The sequence below is a fragment of the Corvus hawaiiensis genome, chromosome 8 (assembly GCF_020740725.1).
Source record: "Corvus hawaiiensis isolate bCorHaw1 chromosome 8, bCorHaw1.pri.cur, whole genome shotgun sequence".
Lineage (NCBI taxonomy): Eukaryota > Metazoa > Chordata > Aves > Passeriformes > Corvidae > Corvus > Corvus hawaiiensis.
In genome coordinates, this window is record NC_063220.1 from 12,015,212 (window position 1) to 12,035,140 (window position 19,929).

At 39.6% G+C, this 19,929-nt stretch overlaps 2 protein-coding genes across 3 annotated transcripts in view; one reads left to right on the plus strand and one right to left on the minus strand.

Moving 5' to 3' along the window:
- LOC125329259 overlaps window positions 1–3,122 on the plus strand; it is a 98,538-nt gene extending 95,416 nt beyond the window's left edge. The window contains exon 5 of the transcript XR_007205111.1: window positions 2,861–3,122. The gene's annotated coding sequence lies outside the window, so the exon portion shown is untranslated. The remainder of the gene's footprint in view (window positions 1–2,860) is intronic.
- Window positions 3,123–19,929, minus strand: part of CFAP58 (cilia and flagella associated protein 58) — a 55,346-nt gene continuing 38,539 nt past the window's right edge. The window contains exons 16-18 of one of the 2 annotated variants that reach the window (XM_048310944.1): window positions 9,239–9,358; window positions 7,606–7,739; window positions 3,123–3,394 (exon numbers count right to left, since the gene is read on the minus strand). In XM_048310944.1, coding sequence (XP_048166901.1) covers window positions 3,274–3,394; window positions 7,606–7,739; window positions 9,239–9,358 — 375 coding nt within the window. In that variant the 3' untranslated portion in view covers window positions 3,123–3,273. Of the gene's footprint in view, window positions 3,395–7,605; window positions 7,740–7,796; window positions 7,915–9,238; window positions 9,359–19,929 lie in introns of those variants that run through there. The other variant, XM_048310945.1, reaches the window with a different exon arrangement.

The following is a 19,929-nucleotide window of genomic DNA, read 5'->3' on the forward strand; positions in this document are numbered from 1 at the left end:
CAAAGCAATTAAAGTGAAGAAAGATTTCCTCTAACTTAAGTGCCATGGATCATAGCCCTTCACCTCCATCTTTTCACATATCTGTAAAGATACAAGAATTTAAAGATATACTTGCTATGTCTTACACAGACTGGAATTCAATTAACATTTTTCTGCAACAAAACTTAGAGAAGCACTTCAGAGCTGCTGCTCACAATGCAGAAGCGACTGAACAAATGATATTCTCATTAGCGCTCTGCCTTTCCCTGCTGCGCAAGCCAAATCCTTGAACACTAAAAGCACCTCAGCATCAGCTGGGTTCACAGACATCCAGAGCAATTTTTCAAGCTCCTTGACTTTTATAGACCGGGGGGAAGGGATTTGGTGTGCTTTAATCCGTTCTATTATATGAACTCAGAAATGGTTTTCACTCTCCAGCACTATAAATTAAGCTGGCTGCAGTTATTCTATTCCTGATTATGCTGAAACTTACTGGCAATAACTTGATGACTGTATTTTCTTGTCTTTTTTTTTCTTCTTTCCCAAATTAACTGGTGAATTTAGTTTCCCTCGCAGTAAGTAAATAATGCAATAAAACTGAAGACAGTAGCCAGCACATTCACATCTTGATGCCTGAAATTGTGGATGAACAAGTAAAAGCTTCTGTACTTTGTAGGTGAAATTTACTGTATTCGATTCCCAGCCCTTTACTCTGGAAGAACATGTTGTACAAGAAAATCACATTATTTTGCAGTCCCCTACATTTATTTTTTTTTTTATCTAGAAGACTACCCACCTTTTTAATGTAAGTGAATTTACCTTTGCAAGTCTTCAGGCAAATACTATCTCAAACATTTTAAAGACTGGGAAAAACATAGGTCAAGAGTCATTTACAGAAAATCTTACTCATGCAACACAAGCTACTATTAAGTACAACTAAAGACAGAAAAGAATCTGGTTTACTACTGTACTCATAAAAATATATGAAAGTAGGGAAAAACTTCCATCTGCTGGGCTTCCCCATCTTTCTTCTGACCACTGGAACAATTTGTCTCCTAAACCCTGGTAAGAGAGAGAAAGTGAGGCCACACTGGTGAGGCCACACCTCAAGTGCTGTGTCTGGTTCTGGGTCCCTCACCCCAAGAAAGACATTGAGGGGCTGGAGTGTGTTCAGAGAAGGATAATGGAGCTGGAGAAGGGTCTAGAGAGTCCCATAATGAGTTGCTGAAGGAGCTGGGGGGCTCAGCCTGGAGAAAAGAAGGCTCAGAAGTGACCTTATCATTCTACAACTACCTTAAAGGAGTTGTTCCTGAAAGAAGCTGGGGCTCAGCCTCTTCTCCCAGGTAACAAGTGACAGGACAAGAGGACATGGCCTCAAGCTGTGTCATGGGAGGCTCAGGTTGGACACTGGGAAGAATTTCTTCACTGAAAGGGTGGTTAAGCATTGGAACAGGCTGCCCAGGGAGGTGGTGGAGTCACCATCTGTTCTAGAAACGACTGGACACGGCACTCAATGCTCTGGTTTAGCTGACATGCTGGTGCTCAGCCAAAGGTGGGACTGGATGATCTTGGAGGTCTTTTCCAACCTAAATGATTCTGTGGGAGATGTACACAGACTTGGATTACCTCTGGATAAATTAGGGGGCACACTGTAGAGTGTAGAGTGTAATACATCAGTTATTCTCTACAGAGTCACGGTGTTCTTAGAGTCTAACTGTGCCTCTAGTTCATGTGAATTAATAAATGTGTCTTTGATGATTTATTTCAATACAAATTACTTCCCAGTGTAAGCACAGCAGAATTCAGCTCCAGGCTGGATACTCAAAACCTTAGCAAATACCAGCTCCTAAAAGCTTCAGTAAAACCTACTTGGGATTCCATCAGACTCAAGTGCCCATGTCAGTTACTGTCAATTATTCTATCTATAAGGACACGTCAGATACAAAAAAGACACAATTCCGACAGTATGACTGCCCTAAAATGGTAACTTTAGCATAATGCACTTGACAGTGAACAAGCAGTAATAGCTATTTTGGGGACAAAAGAAAAATACAATGGATCTGATGACTAAGTGTTCTGGTCCCCAATGTAAAAGCAAAGTAGATCCCTGTTGTATTTAACTTGATTCCTTTGAATTAAACACTTCCATTAAAGTTTCCCACAGTAGCTTTAATATTTAATTATGTATTCCACCAAAGGAAAGAACAAAATCTTTGCAAAGGGATTTTTTGAGGGTTTTTTTTTCCGCATGTGAAATATTTATCAGCATATCTCTTTGGACAAGTATTTTTATCCCCCAGGCAGGGAAAAAACTTCCACGTTCAAATCGGTTTCAAAACATTTTATTTTACAGCTTGAAAGTTTTCTATACTTCAGCACCTCATGCCGTGACTTTGTTATTTCACTTGTTAATGAATGGTAATTAAATCTCTTTTGGCTGAAAAGGTTGGAGGGCTCCTGCTGTATTACAAAAACAATTTCTGAAAGTTACAAAAATGCCCAAGTGTCTAGAAATTAAAGCATAAAGTTTGCCATGTTTTGAGTCCAAGTTTTAATCGCTCGGAAGGATCTGTGTGGGAGAACAGAATGTCCCACTGAGTGCACACAGTCCCCCCAAATGAACAGACATAATTATGTCACTTTGTATCTACCAGAGTAAACACAATCGTGCTCTTAATAATGTACATTGTGGCCACAAACTTCCTTGATCTTACTAACAACTGTAGCAAACACTGCATAAACCCTATTATACACTACCTACACAGAGAACTGCTACATACGTACATCTAAGTAAAGACTTGTTAATTTTGCATTTGCTCAGCAGGGCTTGAAGCATCAGCCTATTAATTTTTCTTCTTTTCTGTATTCTCATTTCTTTCAGGTGCTTTAAGTCAGAAGATAAATGGAATGAGTGCTTACAACTGAGGTAGATAAAAGAAATAACTACAGATTAAGGCATTTTGTGGTGTTACAGTGCTAAATAGAGACACATTATTGAAGAAGAAATAGCTCCACTATCCATTTATATCTGTGCAGGCTTCAAATGGGCAGATTTGGTACATAATTTGTAGAAAGAACTATGTTAATTCCAATATAAAATGTACAAAATATAAATGTAATATAAAATGCAATATAAAATGTAATTCCAGTGTAAAAATGTGTTTTATTATATACAATATACAAAAATTTTCCTGAAGATGATACAGTGATTTCAGTAGATTCTGAATCTCTTTTAAAATTACAGTTTCTCAAACAAGAAACTGGGAACGGGAATGCAAGTAGACAAGTGCATTCCTAGACTGCAATTTTGGGAATGGATCTGCTCAAAGGAAAGTCCCCTATGTTGAAGTGATGTACATCAGTCTTGAGTGGTGGTAATTTCATCCTCATATCGATGCTGGATCGCTCCTTCTCCCTTCAAACAGAAACAAAGAAACAGAAAATTCATATTTCATTCTGCAGCCCAGAGATGTTTACAAACTAAGGAAATCTGTGTCCTCCAGAGTTTCTTTGATGCAACCATGTATCAAGAGATCATTTTAGAAGTGTTGATTAAAGCCTGTTAGGCTAAGCCTCCAAGACTAGGTGTCTGTTTGGATCTAATTACAAGACTACTGATGGAGTTTGGAATTATTAAAATTAGAAATAAATGAGCTTTCTTTGTGCTACTCCCCAAAATGGTCAGAGCACCTCATTAGAGCAAGTATGTACATGAGCTCCATGACTTCGGATTTCTAATCACCATCCTGTTCTAGCTGGAATATGCCTGTTTTCAAACAAACAGATACATTCATCAAAGGCACAATGGGGAAATTTTTTTTCCTTTGTTGAATTTTAATGGATATATAGTGCTATCTGTCTTCACATTTTAACAAAGTTCCAGTGATAATTGCCCTGTCTGTGACATTTGCAGAAAACTAACAGTGTGCTGTAGGTGCACTGACAGCCCCAGGGAGCTGCTCCATCTGAGAAACCAGGAGGTCTTAAATTTGATGGCCTTAAGAGGAGGGAATGAGGGTTACCTGGTTCCATTCTTGCAAGGCTGGGGAGGTAAGAACAGCACTAGAAAGATGAAAGACAATACTCCAAACTCACTGTGATATACCTGGATGCTTCAGAGAGAGGTCCTGAGATACTTAAGATTAACCAAGTGGAACTGTATGGAGTTCTAGTTTATCTAGAGCAAAAGTCTCAAGGCTTTACAAAGAAGGTCAGTACCATTATTTTATTTCACAGTCACTGAGATTGAGACAGAAATGTGAGTGCAACCACACTTTTACAAAATCTAGCCTTGTCACATGAGTATCTTTGCTCAGTCCCCAGTATGGGAAAAGAAAACACTTCCTGGAATTACTACTTTTCTATTTGCCCCTAGATAACTGTCAGGATATGAGGAAGTTCAGGGAAACCACGTAAGATGTCTAGTTATGCATCCTTTTTCAAATTTGACCCATACGCAGGTAGGAGAATAGCCAAAAGATGACACAGATGAACTTAACAATGAAAACCATTTATAACTGGTTTTAATTGTATTAATGTAGCACTAATGGATATGCCAGCTGACTGCAGTAAAAACTAACATTCTGTATTTAGATGGCTCATCCCATCTCACTGTTGGGCTTCCAAGTTTGGGGAGAGAAAATAATCCAGAATCCATGCTCACTCTTTCCTCATGCTTCCATGGAGACAACCAACAGATGTTCTCATCAGTATGGAAAATTCTATGCAACTGAATACTATAATATATTATACAGAATCAATGTGCAACCAGCCACGTGCAAAAGCTCCCAGTTACTACTGACATCCCTCAGTGCAGTTATTTATATATATAGGACTGCTGGATTAGGTCTCTGGTGTGGATTTAAGCTTCATATTTTCTCACAAATCCTTATCAAGATCAAAACGGGATCCCAGTGCTAGAAGCAACTAGGAAAATAGTGATGCAGAAAGGGTTCAAGAAGCTGAAGTTAAGAATAGGAAGATACAGAAAAAGAATGGCTATGACAACTGGGAAAGGCAACATTCAGAATCAGAGAGCTGAAAACGAGGATTTCAAATTCACAACCAAAATCTTAAACGTTGAGTTTTCATTTTGAACACAAAACAAAGCTAAATTCTGGCTGTCTCTCATATTCCTTCAGCATCACATGCTAAGCTACATTTATTCATTACCAAGATGTTAAATGACAACTCAAAGCTACCTTGTGCAAATCAGTAAAAGCTTTAGATGATAATTTTGTGTAAGGTTATCTGAGAGTATTAATTCTCTTTCATACCAGGGTAGTCAATAATGTTGTTAATGCTATTGTCCTGACAGAATCCTCTTTTTATTAGCAAAACCAGCTACATTTATTTCACACATGATGTTAACATTAGCCAGCAAGATAGAGATCAAGTCAGTGGTTTTCTGTCACTGGGATTTAGAGAAATCTGAGAGTGTACCAATCAAATGGCCCTGGCTCTTTGGCCAGCATCCACATAGCAGGCACTGCCTGTCCAGCCCTGCCTGAGGCAGGAATGGTGTGGAATGGCTGTATGGCAGGGAAGAGGACTCCTTGGGGAAGAACTTGGCTGCACAATAGGTTCTCTTTATTGCAGCCAGCCAGCGATGTGTCTTGCACAATTGGCAGGTTGGAGATGGAGGGCTGCACAAGGTTGTTTCCTTTGCCAACACAAAGCACAGCCTAGAGACTACAGAGGTTGCAGTTATCCAGGACTGATATGCCCTGTTAGGCCTCTGTGTCCTTCAAAGCAGGATGCAGTCCAACAGGCTTGCCTGGGGTACAAAGCAATGAGGGGCAGAGGAGAGCAAAGCCCAGCACCACCTCTCGGCTGCCACAAGACAAGAGAAGTGAAAGCCAGGGCTGGCAGCACACTGCTGGTGCTTTCTGAGGCTGTGGTGGGGCAATGAGATGATGCCACCCTGCAGAAGCACCACTAATAGTATCTGAATGTACTTCCAAAACACAGATGTCACAAAGACACCAATGCTCATCGGACTAAAGCCATGCTTGCCTAAAAGAACAACTTGACAAGCTGCCCCAGGGCCAGATATCTATCCTGAACAGATAAATAGTGTATCCAGCACGAAATTACTTGCAATATGAAATTCCTTTCACTGTATAACATGCCCCACTTCAGCCACTATCAACTCACACAGTATTTTTTGTTTTACTTTAAAGCAATCATGTCCTTAACAAGTGGAGTTTTTATGACAGGAATTAATTCTAGGTGAGATATAACAACAAAATGTGGGTGAATTTCTCCTCATCTGATGAACAAAGAGACATGATGCCAGAGTCCAAAATGGAAACATCAAACCTACTGTGAAGGAGACATTTAGCTGCTGGAAATGGATTATCAGGCATTATGGTAGCCTCACATATTGATCCTAAAGCTCCAGAAAGGCCATTAGCACTGCACAATTGTTGCTAATTCCAAACATCAAGGTAACATTATACAATTTGCAGATGGACAAAAGTCACTGTTTATCACTGATTATTTTACTAATTAAGTCATCAAATCATTTGCTGTCTGAAATGGGAATAAGGAAGAAATGATAGAGGCAACTTTGAATTATATTCAGCAACTGTAGAGAACTGTTGGCTTTAGTGTGTGAGGAAGGCACAGGCTGAGGATGGAAATGAGTGGAAAGAAAAAAAGGCTTTCTGTGTATATAGAAAATCTTGGTAACAGATCACATCAACTGACTGCAGAAATCTAAGGAATTTCTCCTTAAAAGTGAAGTCCACCCTCAGCACCCTCAGCAAATTTTCAGATGACAACAAGCTGAATGGGGCAGCTGACTCACCTGAAGGACAGGATGCCATCCACAGGGACCTGCATAAGCTCAAGAACTGGGCCCATGGGAATCTCATCAGGTTCCACAAGACCAAGTGCTGGGTGCTGCACCTGAGTCAGGGCAATCCCTGGCATCAATCCAGGCTGGGGGATGAACAGATGGAGAGCAGCCCTGCCCAGAAGGACTTGGGGGTGCTGGTGGGTGACAGGCTGGACACGAGCCAGCCATGTGCACACACAGCCCAGAAATCCTGTTGCAATAGGACAAGGGATAAGGGTTTTTAACTGGAGGGTAGGTTTAGACTAGATATAAGAAGGAAATTTTCTATTATGAGGGTGGTGAAACACTGGCCCAAGTTGTCCAGAGAGGTGGTAGATGCCCCATCCCTGGGTACATTCAAGGTCAGGTTGGATGGGGCTCTGAGCAACCTCATCTGGTTAAAGATGTCCCTGCTCACTGCAGGGGGGTTGGACTAGATGGCCTTTAAAGGTCCCTTCCAACCCAAACTGTTCTATAATTCTATGCTTTGATATCAGAACCAGACACTAATCTGTGTTCTCTGGGCACCATCTCATGGGTATGAATAATTTAACTGGACTGCAGAACATGTTCAGCAACATCTCTGATGGATGTTCTTGTCCCAGCTGTAGATCATGGTAAATCCAGACCAGACTGAAGTAACGTGAAGGATAACACTCAGGAAAACTAGGCAACAAAACTGTATCACCTCAGCCAAATTTGCCCACATTCTAATCAAAAGGGTCTCAAACAAAAATCTAGCTTATGCAGACAGTTGTGTAGACAAAATTGTTGTTTTCCCATACTTCTTCTGTCGCTCCTTGCGTTTCTGAGCCAGATATTTCTTTTTCATTTCCAGAAGCTCATTGTTAAGTCTTTCAATTTCATGTTTGTATTCTTTGCTCTGTGTTTCACACATACTCAGTTCCGAGGACAAAACCTAATAAACAAAACACAAATAGCAGAAACAGGAGATGATGCTTCACTTACATGAGTACTTTTACAAGCACTTTCTCCTTTTATATTTGATGATGTAAGACATGATCATTTTCTACCACAACTCTTTTTCCACCATGATGTTTCATTTGATCTCAACTCTTTTCACCTAAAAACAACTTACAAAATAAAGGTTATGCCATTTAACCATAATACAACACGTAAAATACGCTCCAAGCTTTATAGGAATGGCATTAATATATATATTAGCTCTTAATTTCTGGGACATAAAGTTGGGTAAAAATCCAAAATTAAGGTCTTAATAAATCAGGGAATTATTTGGTAATAATGGGGTTTATTCACAGGGATCCACTGCTAAGTGGAGTAATTCAATCCACAGAGGCAAAGTAGTATCAGGCACTGTAAATATGAATACAAAACCACTGTCATGTGAATCAGTAAAATTTTTAAAAAGGAGGAGCATGCATAGTGAGCATTCTTTCTTTCAAAAGGGTAATAGCTGGACCTGGCACCCCAAAATGGCATGCACACCATCATGCTCCAGGTGTGCTGTGCCTGAAATACAAAGTAGCAATTGACTGCATTAAGGACAAATAAGGACCGTACAGAGAACTTCACATTAGTTTAGCTAAACTTTGGCTTCTATTTTACATTTTCTACATTGTTTTTCTTCTCCACAGAAATCTAAGATTTGCATAACAGCCTCTTTGTTTCCTAAGGGCCCATCTGCTCCTGCATTTTTTTTCCTCGTGGTTAGTATAGACGTGATTATGATGCAGTGAACAGGAGATGATGACTTCAACAAAGAGAGGAGCTGTAGAAGTAGATGAACTCCTGGGGAGACTGATCTCTCATGCAGGCAAGAATAAGAGAAGATCAGCTTATTCATAGAATATCATAGAATTCTATCAAAGAATCACTTTTTAATATTATGCTTTTAAAATTTTCTACTTTCAGAAGCAGGAACTCCTCCCTTTTACTGAAAAGGGGTTAGAACAAGTTCCTCCTGTCATCTCCATAAAATCTGAAAATCTAAACATATGTGTACACATGGCAAGAGAAATAACGGCAACTTAAGACTGGATTCTCAATATATTCCCACTAGTTTGTTAAAAAGAAAACAAAATGGCTTTGATTTGCTTCTTAAAAATATTATTAAATGTTTAAGATAAAGAGAAGGAGAATAAGCTGAATGAAAAGCTGACAGGATCCCAGAATGCCCATGCAAAAAACATATTTACAACTTTGTGCTCACACTCATATTGTAGTAAAGCTTTTCCTCTATTTTAAGGAAACAAAATAGCATAACATGCAAAAAAAGTTTGTTTGCTGCTCTTGGATGTCCCTTGAGGAGATGCAGTGTTAACCCTGTTTTCCTGGTCTAATAATATCCTAGGGCAGGCACAGTGTTCATTGAAGATTTCCCTGCAGCCCCTCTGCCAGGCTGGCAGCCCCTCCCCCAGGGACAGGGGCACCTCTTACTTTGATCTGCTTCGTCTTCTCCCGGAGAATGTTCCGGTACTGCTGCAACTGTTCCGTGGCTTCGGGCCCAGGCTGCCGGGCCAACACATGCCTCAGTTCCACATAGAGCTTCTCCTTTTCCTAAGGAAAAGACAAGAGGAAGAGCTCTTATTAAACTCCTACGGCAGCGGCACAGCCTGTGAGGAAATCAACCTCACTGAAAATTGCAACTCAGTCAGGAAGGTATTTGGAGAAACAAATCTGCCTGTGTGTCAGGCTTTCCTCACTAGCCATAAGGTATTTAAAGTTGTTGTGATAGCAGTGGGAGAGCTCATTAAGAGAAACATCCAGCTACTTCAAACCACGAATGAAATGCTCTTAAACACCATCGCCAGTGAGCACGCTCTACCTCAGCAGTTACTGGAAGAGTATCCAGGGCTGGGAAATTAATCACTAGAAACCGTGCTTATTGCAATCTTTGTTCTTATGAGTCACATTGCCTTACGTTAAGGATCACAGCTTCACCCAACAGGATGTGAGCTGGCTATAGAAATGTCAGTAAAGGACTGTACAAAAGAGCAACTTCTTCCAAAGAAAATCCTGCAAAGCACATGTACACACACACTTTCAGTTTAACTGCAGGGGCTCTGGGAAAGGGAAAGAAATTATAAACAGCAACAACTATGACTAGCACAATTACCAAGTAATTTTTCTTTGTCATATGTCTCCTCTTCATGTTGGAAAAGTAATACTTGTGGGAGTTGGATATTGCCATGCCTGAAAAGAAACCGCACCATGGACCCACTTACAGCTTTCTATACTGAAATTCTGCTTTCAGCTGTCTTTTGAGAGTATACTTGTTTTTAGTCTGAGGAATTAAAGCTCTGAAAAAAGCCGCCTTCATAGTTTTGCACATAACCATAGTTTTAGTATCTACCCTGAAAAACTATGATCATTAATATTATTTAGTAAGATCACATCCTTTTCTGATACATGAAAAATTGGAATTAAAAAGGAGACTAGCATACAAAGGATTTAACTAAGGAAGACAAAAATGCCAAGAAAGAGGTAGGATAGGTGATTATTTACACTGGATTTGACAAAACCCCTTTTAGCTGTCTTTTTTATAAGCTCTCTCTACAACTCTTTCCACAGAATTCTGTTGACGTGGGAAATGGTGCCATCACATCATCTAGAATTGCTACATTTGGTCTTTCTCAGTCATTGAGCCAGGATTTTCAGAAGTGGTTTGCTATTTTGAAGATGTAAAATTTTAGGTGTCCAGTCCTCAAGAGCATACGGAGTCTGGAGTTTTTAGACCTCATTATTTTCTGAAAACTACAGTGGTCACAAGTTGGGACCCCAAAATGGAATCACTTCAAGTCATGCATTACTTTTGCAAGCATTGTCCTTAAATTCTGCAGATTACTGAGGAAGAGTTCCTAATAAATGAAATTTTTCACAGTTCATCTCTGGAAAAATCAAAACCTCCTGAGACTCAGACTGATGCTTGCATAGTGGCAAAAACTAAATTGATAATTCATTCTGAGTAGAGAGTTATTATGCCACTACATAGTGGTATGTCCACTCCCAGATTTTCTTTCTCAGAAAGTAAGATTTTACTGCAAGGTCAAAACAACAGCAAAAGAAACATCCTCCTTGTCAAAATCTGGCCAGTCAGTATTAACGTTTCAACCCTGAATGTATCATATATTTGTATTTTGGAATACTATAATGGTAATTTGAATAAAGATGGGGCAATTGATGGATTGAAGGTCTTAAGTGCAATTGTTTTCCAATTTTTTTCTCTCTCTACCCTCTACAACAGCCAACCAAGCTCTTCAAATATTGTGCAGTGGTGTGTATATAATAAGCTCATTTAGAGACAAAGCGTGCAATTCTAAGGAGAATCTATTTTATGCAACAGAGACTCATTAGGTGTCCAATGTATATTGTATCCATAATCCAACAGAGGCAGAACCAGATGTCTTATAATGCATATGCTGTCCTTCCTTGCTGAGCACTGTCCATCTCTTTTACCTCTAGTCAATTAATTTGTCACTGGGTTAGAAGCACCATATGTCAGCAAAACATTAAAAGAAAACCCTGGATACTTCTTTCCTCCTCAGCAGGAGCTAAGTCAATCCATTATGACTGGGTTTCTTTAGCTTGTCCCAAAATGCCTCCTCTCACATTTCCCTCCATCTCACACCAGGCTGCCATCACAACACACATCTTGCCGCAGTTCTGAGGTTTTGAGATCAAAGAACTTAAGAGTCACAAACACACTCAGAGGCACAACCCTTCTTGAGGTGAAGGAAGATCCAGCAAATCTCTGTAAACCCATGCTGTTAAGCCTTCACTGGTAAGAGTAATGTATCTGTGTTCAGATCAGGTCTAGGCCAGTAACAAAGCTTTTTATAGGATCCTTCCATGGCAAAATTCCCATGGAATTCAGCAGATGTTTGACTGTGAGCCCGTAACATCAACAAGCTTCACTGGTTTATGACATAAACTAACCCAAGATGATGGCACGTTCATTTTGTGCATGTTGGGCTGGGACACTCAGGCTGAGGATTACAGTTAAATTTCTGGCATCCCGAAGAGAATTTCTGCACCTCTGTGAATACCTGCTGTAAAAATTCTGCAAATAAAATTGCACATTATTTTTAGAACAACTCTTCCTGTCTTAGATTTGTTTCCCAGGGGATCTCCGAGGAGCCCACAGATCTGTCTGTAGGCTCAGCCATGACAATAATTTTCTTCACTCCTAAGTCTCTCACCCATTAATTTGGAGGGGGAAGGTGAGGAAGTAAGTGGTGCTTCTCAGCCATATTCTGTAGTTCTCCTGGCCTGCTTGCTCTACAGCAAACTGAGAAAAAAATACTTTCTTCTGCAGAAGATTGGCTAGCATTTGGCAAATTTCAGTTGATTCTCCAGGATTAGGTGGTCACAAGTTGGCTCCGTCTACAGCAAGAGGAATCACTTTTGCCAGCAAAATCCTACTTCAGAAGAAGCTATTGCTGCTGACCAGCATGGCCCCATTTGCTTTTCCCTTGAAGAAAAAGACCATCAGTACCATCAGACACATTCCCAAAGTGTCTTCACTGTGGGAATTCATGTTGCAATTCACACATTCACAGCCTTGACAGGGAGTGGGAAGCATTCACTAGTCCCAGGCTGGGATAGAGCAATGCACCTGGTATGAGCTCTAAAGATGTGACCCCATTTTGTGTCATCCTGTCCCTCACCGTGACACGAGGAAATGGCACACCTTGTTAGTTAGCCCAGGGTTTTATTCTGAACCAGAGAAGATGGATGACCATACATTTAATGAAGATGTATTCACAGCACAAATAGGCCCTGTAGTCCCAGCTTCCTCATTTTTATCAGCTTGTCTTTCCAAATAGATAATTCAACAAATTTACCTGGCATAGCAGCACCCCAAGAGCCTTCTCCACCAGACCCACAAAAATCCTATTGTGCACCAAAAGCTTTCTATCACATGAATTACTAAAAAAAAACCCACAAAAAAATCCAAAAGCCTTTGCACCAGAGTAATTTATGTCAATTCCTCTCTCCAGCAACTGAGCTAAAGAAAATACCCAACAAGATAAAGATGCAGTGCAAAAGTGTGCAATGTACTGTATGGCAGCAGCCCCTAAAACATTCAACCTAGACAAAAAACCTTATTTTAATTAGTAAGATGGAGCAAGAAATATAGTAACCGTGCAAACATCACTCCACAGTTCCTCATGGCTTTGGTGGGGATAACAAGTCACTCCGTGTGCCACAGGGGGTTTCTTGTTTATTAGCACTATAACCAAAATGTCAGTGCTGTGCTGAACTCCAGAGGCATTTTGTTTATGATGCCACGCAGCAGCAGAGCATCCTTAGGGGTTGTGACTCCTCTTCCTAAGTGTTAAACAGGACATGGAAATCTGGATTAAATACATAAACAGACATACACATCTAGTCATAGTCATTTTGGCTGTATAAGCCCTACGTTTATTTGTTGTTGTGTATACCTAGCAGTAGCTGTTGGCTCAGGACATCTATCTTTAAAAGTTTTATGAGGTAAAGAAAAAAATTAGCATATGGTGACCTTCACAAATTTTATAATAGCAGAAGAAAGTTGCCTCCAGCACTATGAGAAATGTGCAGTATAAACTTCCTCTATAAACACTTTACAAAAGCTCCTGCTCTTTCTTGTCTATTCCACATCCATCAGCAAACACCCTTGCAAGGATGCAGTTCCCTAGAACAGCTCGTTTTCATCATCATCCAGACACTTCTTTAACTGTCCAATGTGAGGTTTTTTATTGGGTAAATTAATTACATTTGAAACAGGACACCGAGGCCCCTTCACAGCGTGGCAACACTAACACTGCGTTAGATGTTTTGGGTTTTCCTGTAAAAACCACCAGCTTGAAGGAAAGGCTGGGATAATCCCATCTTTGGTGAAATTTGCACCACTCAAACCTGTCTTGTAACTTACTCCTCCAGTTGATAATAATGCTTCTCAAGAGCAAATATCTTTTCTTTGGTACAGAGCAAACTGCACCAAATTGACTTGCATTTTCAAAACAGCTTAACCAGAGAAGAAAAAACACCTTGGAGCACCTTGTAAGGTCTTGACTGTTTTTTGCAATACCAAGGGCTGAATGCTGCAGTATCACCATCTTCAAGGAACAACAAAGTACAAACATTTCCACCTGAAGTGCAACTGCAACTTATTTTTATTATTGTTGCTAGGAACTGTTACTATCGGATCTTTCCTAATAAAGGTGTAGGAAAACAAATTTTTTTCCAATGAACAAACAAATAATTTACATATACTCCTCTCCTTTCAACTTCTGAACTCTAAGACACAAGGTTAACAATCTATCCAAAGAAAATGGCATGGATGTGTCTTGCTGAAATAATAGATGCAATTCCCTTTTTACTCTTGACTTCACACAGGAGTTTATAAAATCATTAATCAGAGTAACTCATTTAATTATAGTGTTTCTACTTTACATTGCAGAAGATTATCAATTAATTATCTCCTGTTCTATATGTGTGAGCAGAAACACACATGCATACACACGAAAGTGAGCTGTTCCTTGACGGTGAGAACTACCCCTGATATGACATGGATTGATGTAAATATTCCAACTATTTTCACAGTGCCTGCAGCTTGTCAGTTGGGTTGAAGAGAGCTCTAAACAAACCTTTGTTTTGCATTCTAGTAGTAGTTTGTCTTAAAGTGACCTGGAGGAGATTCAGAGGTTGATACAAATCTTATCAACAAGGTTTCTAAATACTCTGAGTAAGTCTACAAAGCAAAGGATGGAGAAGTTTTTACTGTATAATAATTACTTTATACAGGATTTCAAGAAAAAAAAACCTCTATTCTTCAGTTCTAGACTATTTGACTTAAAACCTCTCTATTTTAATGTCAGAGTAACAGCATGTATTTCAGCTATTCAATAGTCATTTAGACTTTAAAAATTTTAGATGAATCAAAGGAGAATTATCAGCTCTGTTGATAATGATTAGCTGTTCCTGCAAGTGACAGCTTGGGATGAGGATTCCCAGTAGACCCAGCTTCTGTTCTCACTTCAGACTGATCTGACAGATGACCTCGAAGGGTCAGAAAGATTACAGAGCTCCTTCTAGAAATACCTATTTTTAAGTTAGGCACCTAAGTCTCTTTAATCACCTGCTTGACTTAGATCTTTAGATTTCCCTGAAAGATGAGAGCACTTTGCTTCAAATCCTTTGGTTTGCTACCTCTGAACAGCTGTCTCAAAGTCAAGGCACCATTTAAACCCACAGTACCTGTCTAACAAGGCAGTAAAGCCTACATACATCTTTTTGACAGGACAGCAGAGTTCCGCTGCATATGTCAAGTACCTCAGGGAAGAAAGACTAGTCTCCTGTTACACTTTGGAACCTATTAAGAAATAACAGTACATCTAAGAAACACATACAGCAATTCTGAAATCATGAATGTTTTAATGCATGGCTTCCTTCAGACTCACTGTAATTAGAGCTGAGCCTCTGCTATTCTTCGAGGAGCTCTGTTTCAGCTCCCCTCGCCTGTTTCTTAAAATTCAAAGAAACAGAAACAGGACTACAGGAAGGGGAAAGACAGTGAATCCTAATGTCCATGTAAAGACTACTGCTGTGCCCAAGTGTGCCATCCCCTGTTTAAGATTACAGCTATATCTACTTAGACAGGCATGGGAAGCCTTGAGCTATGAGCCTCCAAGATGTGGAGCAATTGGCTGACTGACGCACCCTACTTGGCAGAGACTCTCCCTACTGAGGTTCATGGCTCCCGTGCACTTGGCAGCACACATTTGTGTGTCTCAAGAGAAGTGAAGAAATGGGGTTCTTTCCACACCTGTTTGTGTCCTCCTGTGTCCAATTTTAAGCCAGCCTTCTAAAAAACCCAACCAGCCACAGTGATTGTGCCTGCCTTCCTCTAACAGCGGTAAAACAACCTTAGCAGCATCTTTCTGCATGTGTCTCCTCAACAACAGCACCATTCACAATAAGAATGAAAATAAGAGAACTGGAATAGAACAAATCTAGTCTGTCCCTGTAGGATGACTTTTTTTGGTGGGGTTTTGCTGTTGTTGCAACTGTCATACAAGATAATAATCCATCATGGAATGGGATGCTGTAGATTGTCCACCTCTTGCTGCTGAGGGAAAAGCAGACACCCCTTGTCTTAACACAAGAACACCTACAAATGGTGCATACTACAGACATACATATAGCTCTGGGCCACCCTATAGAATATGGGCTTGTGAATGTATTGCTGCTGCCCTCTTCCAGTATTTCAGCTTCTCTAGCAGCTTCTGGATGGCTGACAGTCAGTATCGGATTGCTACAGCACTGCAAAGTCTGTGTGCTGCAATGTATTCAGTCAGCACAGCGAGTCATTTATTTTCCCTTAACAAGATAACTGGTTGATTAATATACTTTACCCTGGGGTGCACAGCAGATTTATTTCCTTCTCAGATACATGCTGAACACAGGAATGAGGAGTAAACAAGTTTGTTTTCAGTTATTTGCTATTTACTGGAACAATTCCTGAACTTTTAATCCAAGCTTTATTCTAGCAAACTAATGTTGAAGCTAAGGGCAATTCTGACTAAAGTTTAGGACTGGGTAATTTTACAAAATATTTTCAGTCTAATGATACAAGGTATCCATGCTCAGGATTCTGGGTTCAAACCAAACACAGCGCATTTGAATAAAACACTTTGGTGATCACTGCTTCTGTTTTGCTGATGCAGGTAACAGATGACAGGGCTGTATCTTAGGTTCTTATATGGCATCCTTGTTTCAATATCTGAATGGTATTAAATCTTTATTGTACACAAGCTGAAGAACTGCTTCCAGCCAGGGCAGTGATCCTCTTCTCATTCTACAAGAATTCTGGACACAAAGATTTACTACATGAATTGCTAAAGTTCACTAAAACTCCTTGAAGACACACAGGAATGAAATTCAGTCTCCCAGTCTCCCAGGATCACCATGCTGATGGCCTGTGCTCCTTGCTCTTCAGAAATACCAGGCCTGGACTACAGAAGCAGGTTACAAGTGTGGGAGAAAACTCACAATAAGCCACAGTGTACTTGAAGACAACAACCTCTTCAGGTATGCTAAACTTCATGGACTTGAGTACATGTATTAGAATGCAGGACACTAAACTCTGTTTGACATTCATCTGTGAAGGATAGTACTTGTGTAATTAAATCAGTCTTGCATGATGAGGAGGGATGACATCTGATGACACACTAAAGTTCTCTTTCAAGCTCAAACTCAAGTAAATATATCAATTCTCTTAAAAAACTTGTAAAACAGATTAAGCATTCATGAATATTTGCCACCTATAAACCCCAAGGGATTTTTACTCTGCCTGCAACTTCCTCAGCTTTGTAAATGATATCTGAATATTTCTGGCCAAAACATCATTATAACAGCTAAAAATGTTGCAGATCTCCAGAGTTACTTTCTCAAATAAACTTGCACCTTGCATCTGTCCAAAACCATTTATCATGGGAAATCCGTTTTGTTTATGAAGGCAGTGTAGTTCCACAAAGATTCGGTAAAAATTATCTCTTCCACTAAGAAAACTGTTCACCAAACGTATTTTGTTTGATCACTAGGTAGTCTGCTTTGCTCCCCATTTCTCAGTGCCAGAAATATTTGCACTATTTTTATTGGAAAATTATTTGCTCACCCTAAAGAGCAGCCAATTATCTTCACCTGGTGACATTAAAGTGATCAGCATACTTCTTACCTATATTTTTCAAAACCCTTTTTAAACAAACATACATACAAAAAAAAAGGCTATTTTTCTGGGAAGACTTTATTCTCTTCCACTTGAATTGCACCATATGTGGGAGGAGGGAAAGAATCTAAATGTCAGTGTGTTTTTAAGAGCAGTTTATCATGCTGTAAATTTCTATAGCATAGAACATCTTCTAATTCTAGATGGACTGAGATTAGAAGGGCTAAAATAAACTAATGCGCCAAGAAGTGTATTGGAAATATGCAGAAATAGAAATCAACTCCTTTCTGAGGAGAGCTAGGGCAAAAACTGAACACCCCTGAGATATCTATTAAATTATTAAAGCTTACACAAAACTTTCAGGTAGATATGTAGACTCTCAAAAGACCTTCACACAGATGACTCATGCCTTTCACGTTTTTGAGATATGATTCCTTACTACATCATCACAGGATTGCATATGAGCCCTGGTAAATTGTACCAAGATTTAACACAATTATCCTGCAATTAGCTGAGTCTGTGGTTCTACCCTACTCACAGAACCCTACTGGCTATACAATCAATTTTTAAAAAATTAAATAATTAAATTAATTGGGAAAAAAATTATCAGTATCAGAACAAAGGACACTAGAGATATTCTAATTGCATGGAAAAATCATCATGCCAGGCATAGAATCACTGAAAGACATTAATCGTTCTAATTTAAAACCAATACTAAAATACAAAATATCTCCCCTTAGAGTCAAAGCTAAAATCTTCACTCATAGTCCTAGTTTAGTAATGAACCTTTCAAACACAACAAAAGGAAAATAAAAGAAAGGCACAAGAAGGAAAGAATCTAAAAGAGTAGTCCTGAAGGATGACTTGATGCATTAGGTACCTCCATATGTCACTTCATACTGCACTGGAGATTCCAGTTCAGGTAAGTTGCAAGGTATTGGACTGAAATTATTTTGATAGCACTAGTTCAGTAGACTGTTATGCATCATAATATTGAGCTGGTAATGAGATATTTTTTTATCCATCACAAGTTAGAGCTGGGCTGCAGCCAGAGTTCATGGGAACACATTTTTTTCATTTGGAAAAAGAACAGAGCTTGTCTTTGGAGTCTAAATCAAGGCAATTCTTACAGTGTGCCTTTGACACATCAGCCTAATTCTGCATGACACTGGGGAAGTAAACTTTTTCTTTATGATTCATATCCAGTTGAAAGCCAAAAAGTAAATGTTAGGCCTGAGTCCTTATGGTATTTCTCAGTTCTGTATTTCTATACAAATCCCTTGAAATTCTGGTCACCAACATAGAACTGGAGTCTTAAGTTCATACACTCCACCTGGTACTGGAGTACTGCTTTCTCTCTCCTAAGGTACATAGCAACGCTTAAGTTTTTATAAGGGCAGAAGAACACTTTTCTGCCTTTTTTTCCCCCCACATCAGGAACCATTCAATCAATTTGATCAGTGCTCCCAGACCAGGTAGATCCCAGCCTGCCCTGCACTCCCGGACTGAATTTCCCAGCTATAAGACCTTATACTTCTCCTTGTTGAACTTCACTCTTTTAAAGCATTGTTGCTATTTCACTTCTATCTCACAGTGGGCCAATACTTTCCTTCTGTTTCTGCTTGTTGTTTACATACTTGAAGAGCTCTTTCTTGTGGTTTTTGACAAGTCTGGCCAATTTCAGTTCAGTTAGTGGTGCGATTCCTTTGTGCTGATATGTCTATGCCAGCTACTGCCTATGCAATTAGATGCAATTTTACTGGCAAGAAAGTCTTCTGCCATTCAAGAGCTGGTATAAGCTGAATCAGAAAAGTGACTTTTTTGCTGGTAGAAATGGGGCTTTTAAGCGTAGAAAAGGCCTAGAGCTCAATATACTCACCCCTTTAATTGAGGGCTGAGAGAACTGCTAGCTTGAGCTGCAAGATAGGGCATTAATCCGGTGCTTCCAGAGGAAGTCAAATCCTCCAGGAAACAGAGATAGAAAAGTGCCAAGTCCTACTACACTATAAAAAGCTAAAAAGAAAATTTCCCTTTTCATTTTTGGGTGGAAAAATCCCTTCAAAAGGCTGACTTCATATATAAATGATAAAGGAGCAGTAAAGAAAGGATTGCATTTTGGCAGTGGATTTTGCAGTTCACCTGTAAGTTACAGCGCATACAAAGCACTCTCCCAAACTACCTCTGCTGAAATCTCTCTAAAGACAAGATGACAGAGAAACAATAATGGGCAGGTCAAAAGAGACTTTTAGGGATTCTACAGTCATTAGTTTCCTGAAGTGAATTGCAGTTACTTTTTACGAAAATAGACAATTCTGCCAAAAAATCCCCAGCTCAGACTCTCTACCCTACATATAACATGCAAGTAGGTTATACTCTCAAATCCAAGTAGAATCTACACTGGGCACCAAAAATAAATAAA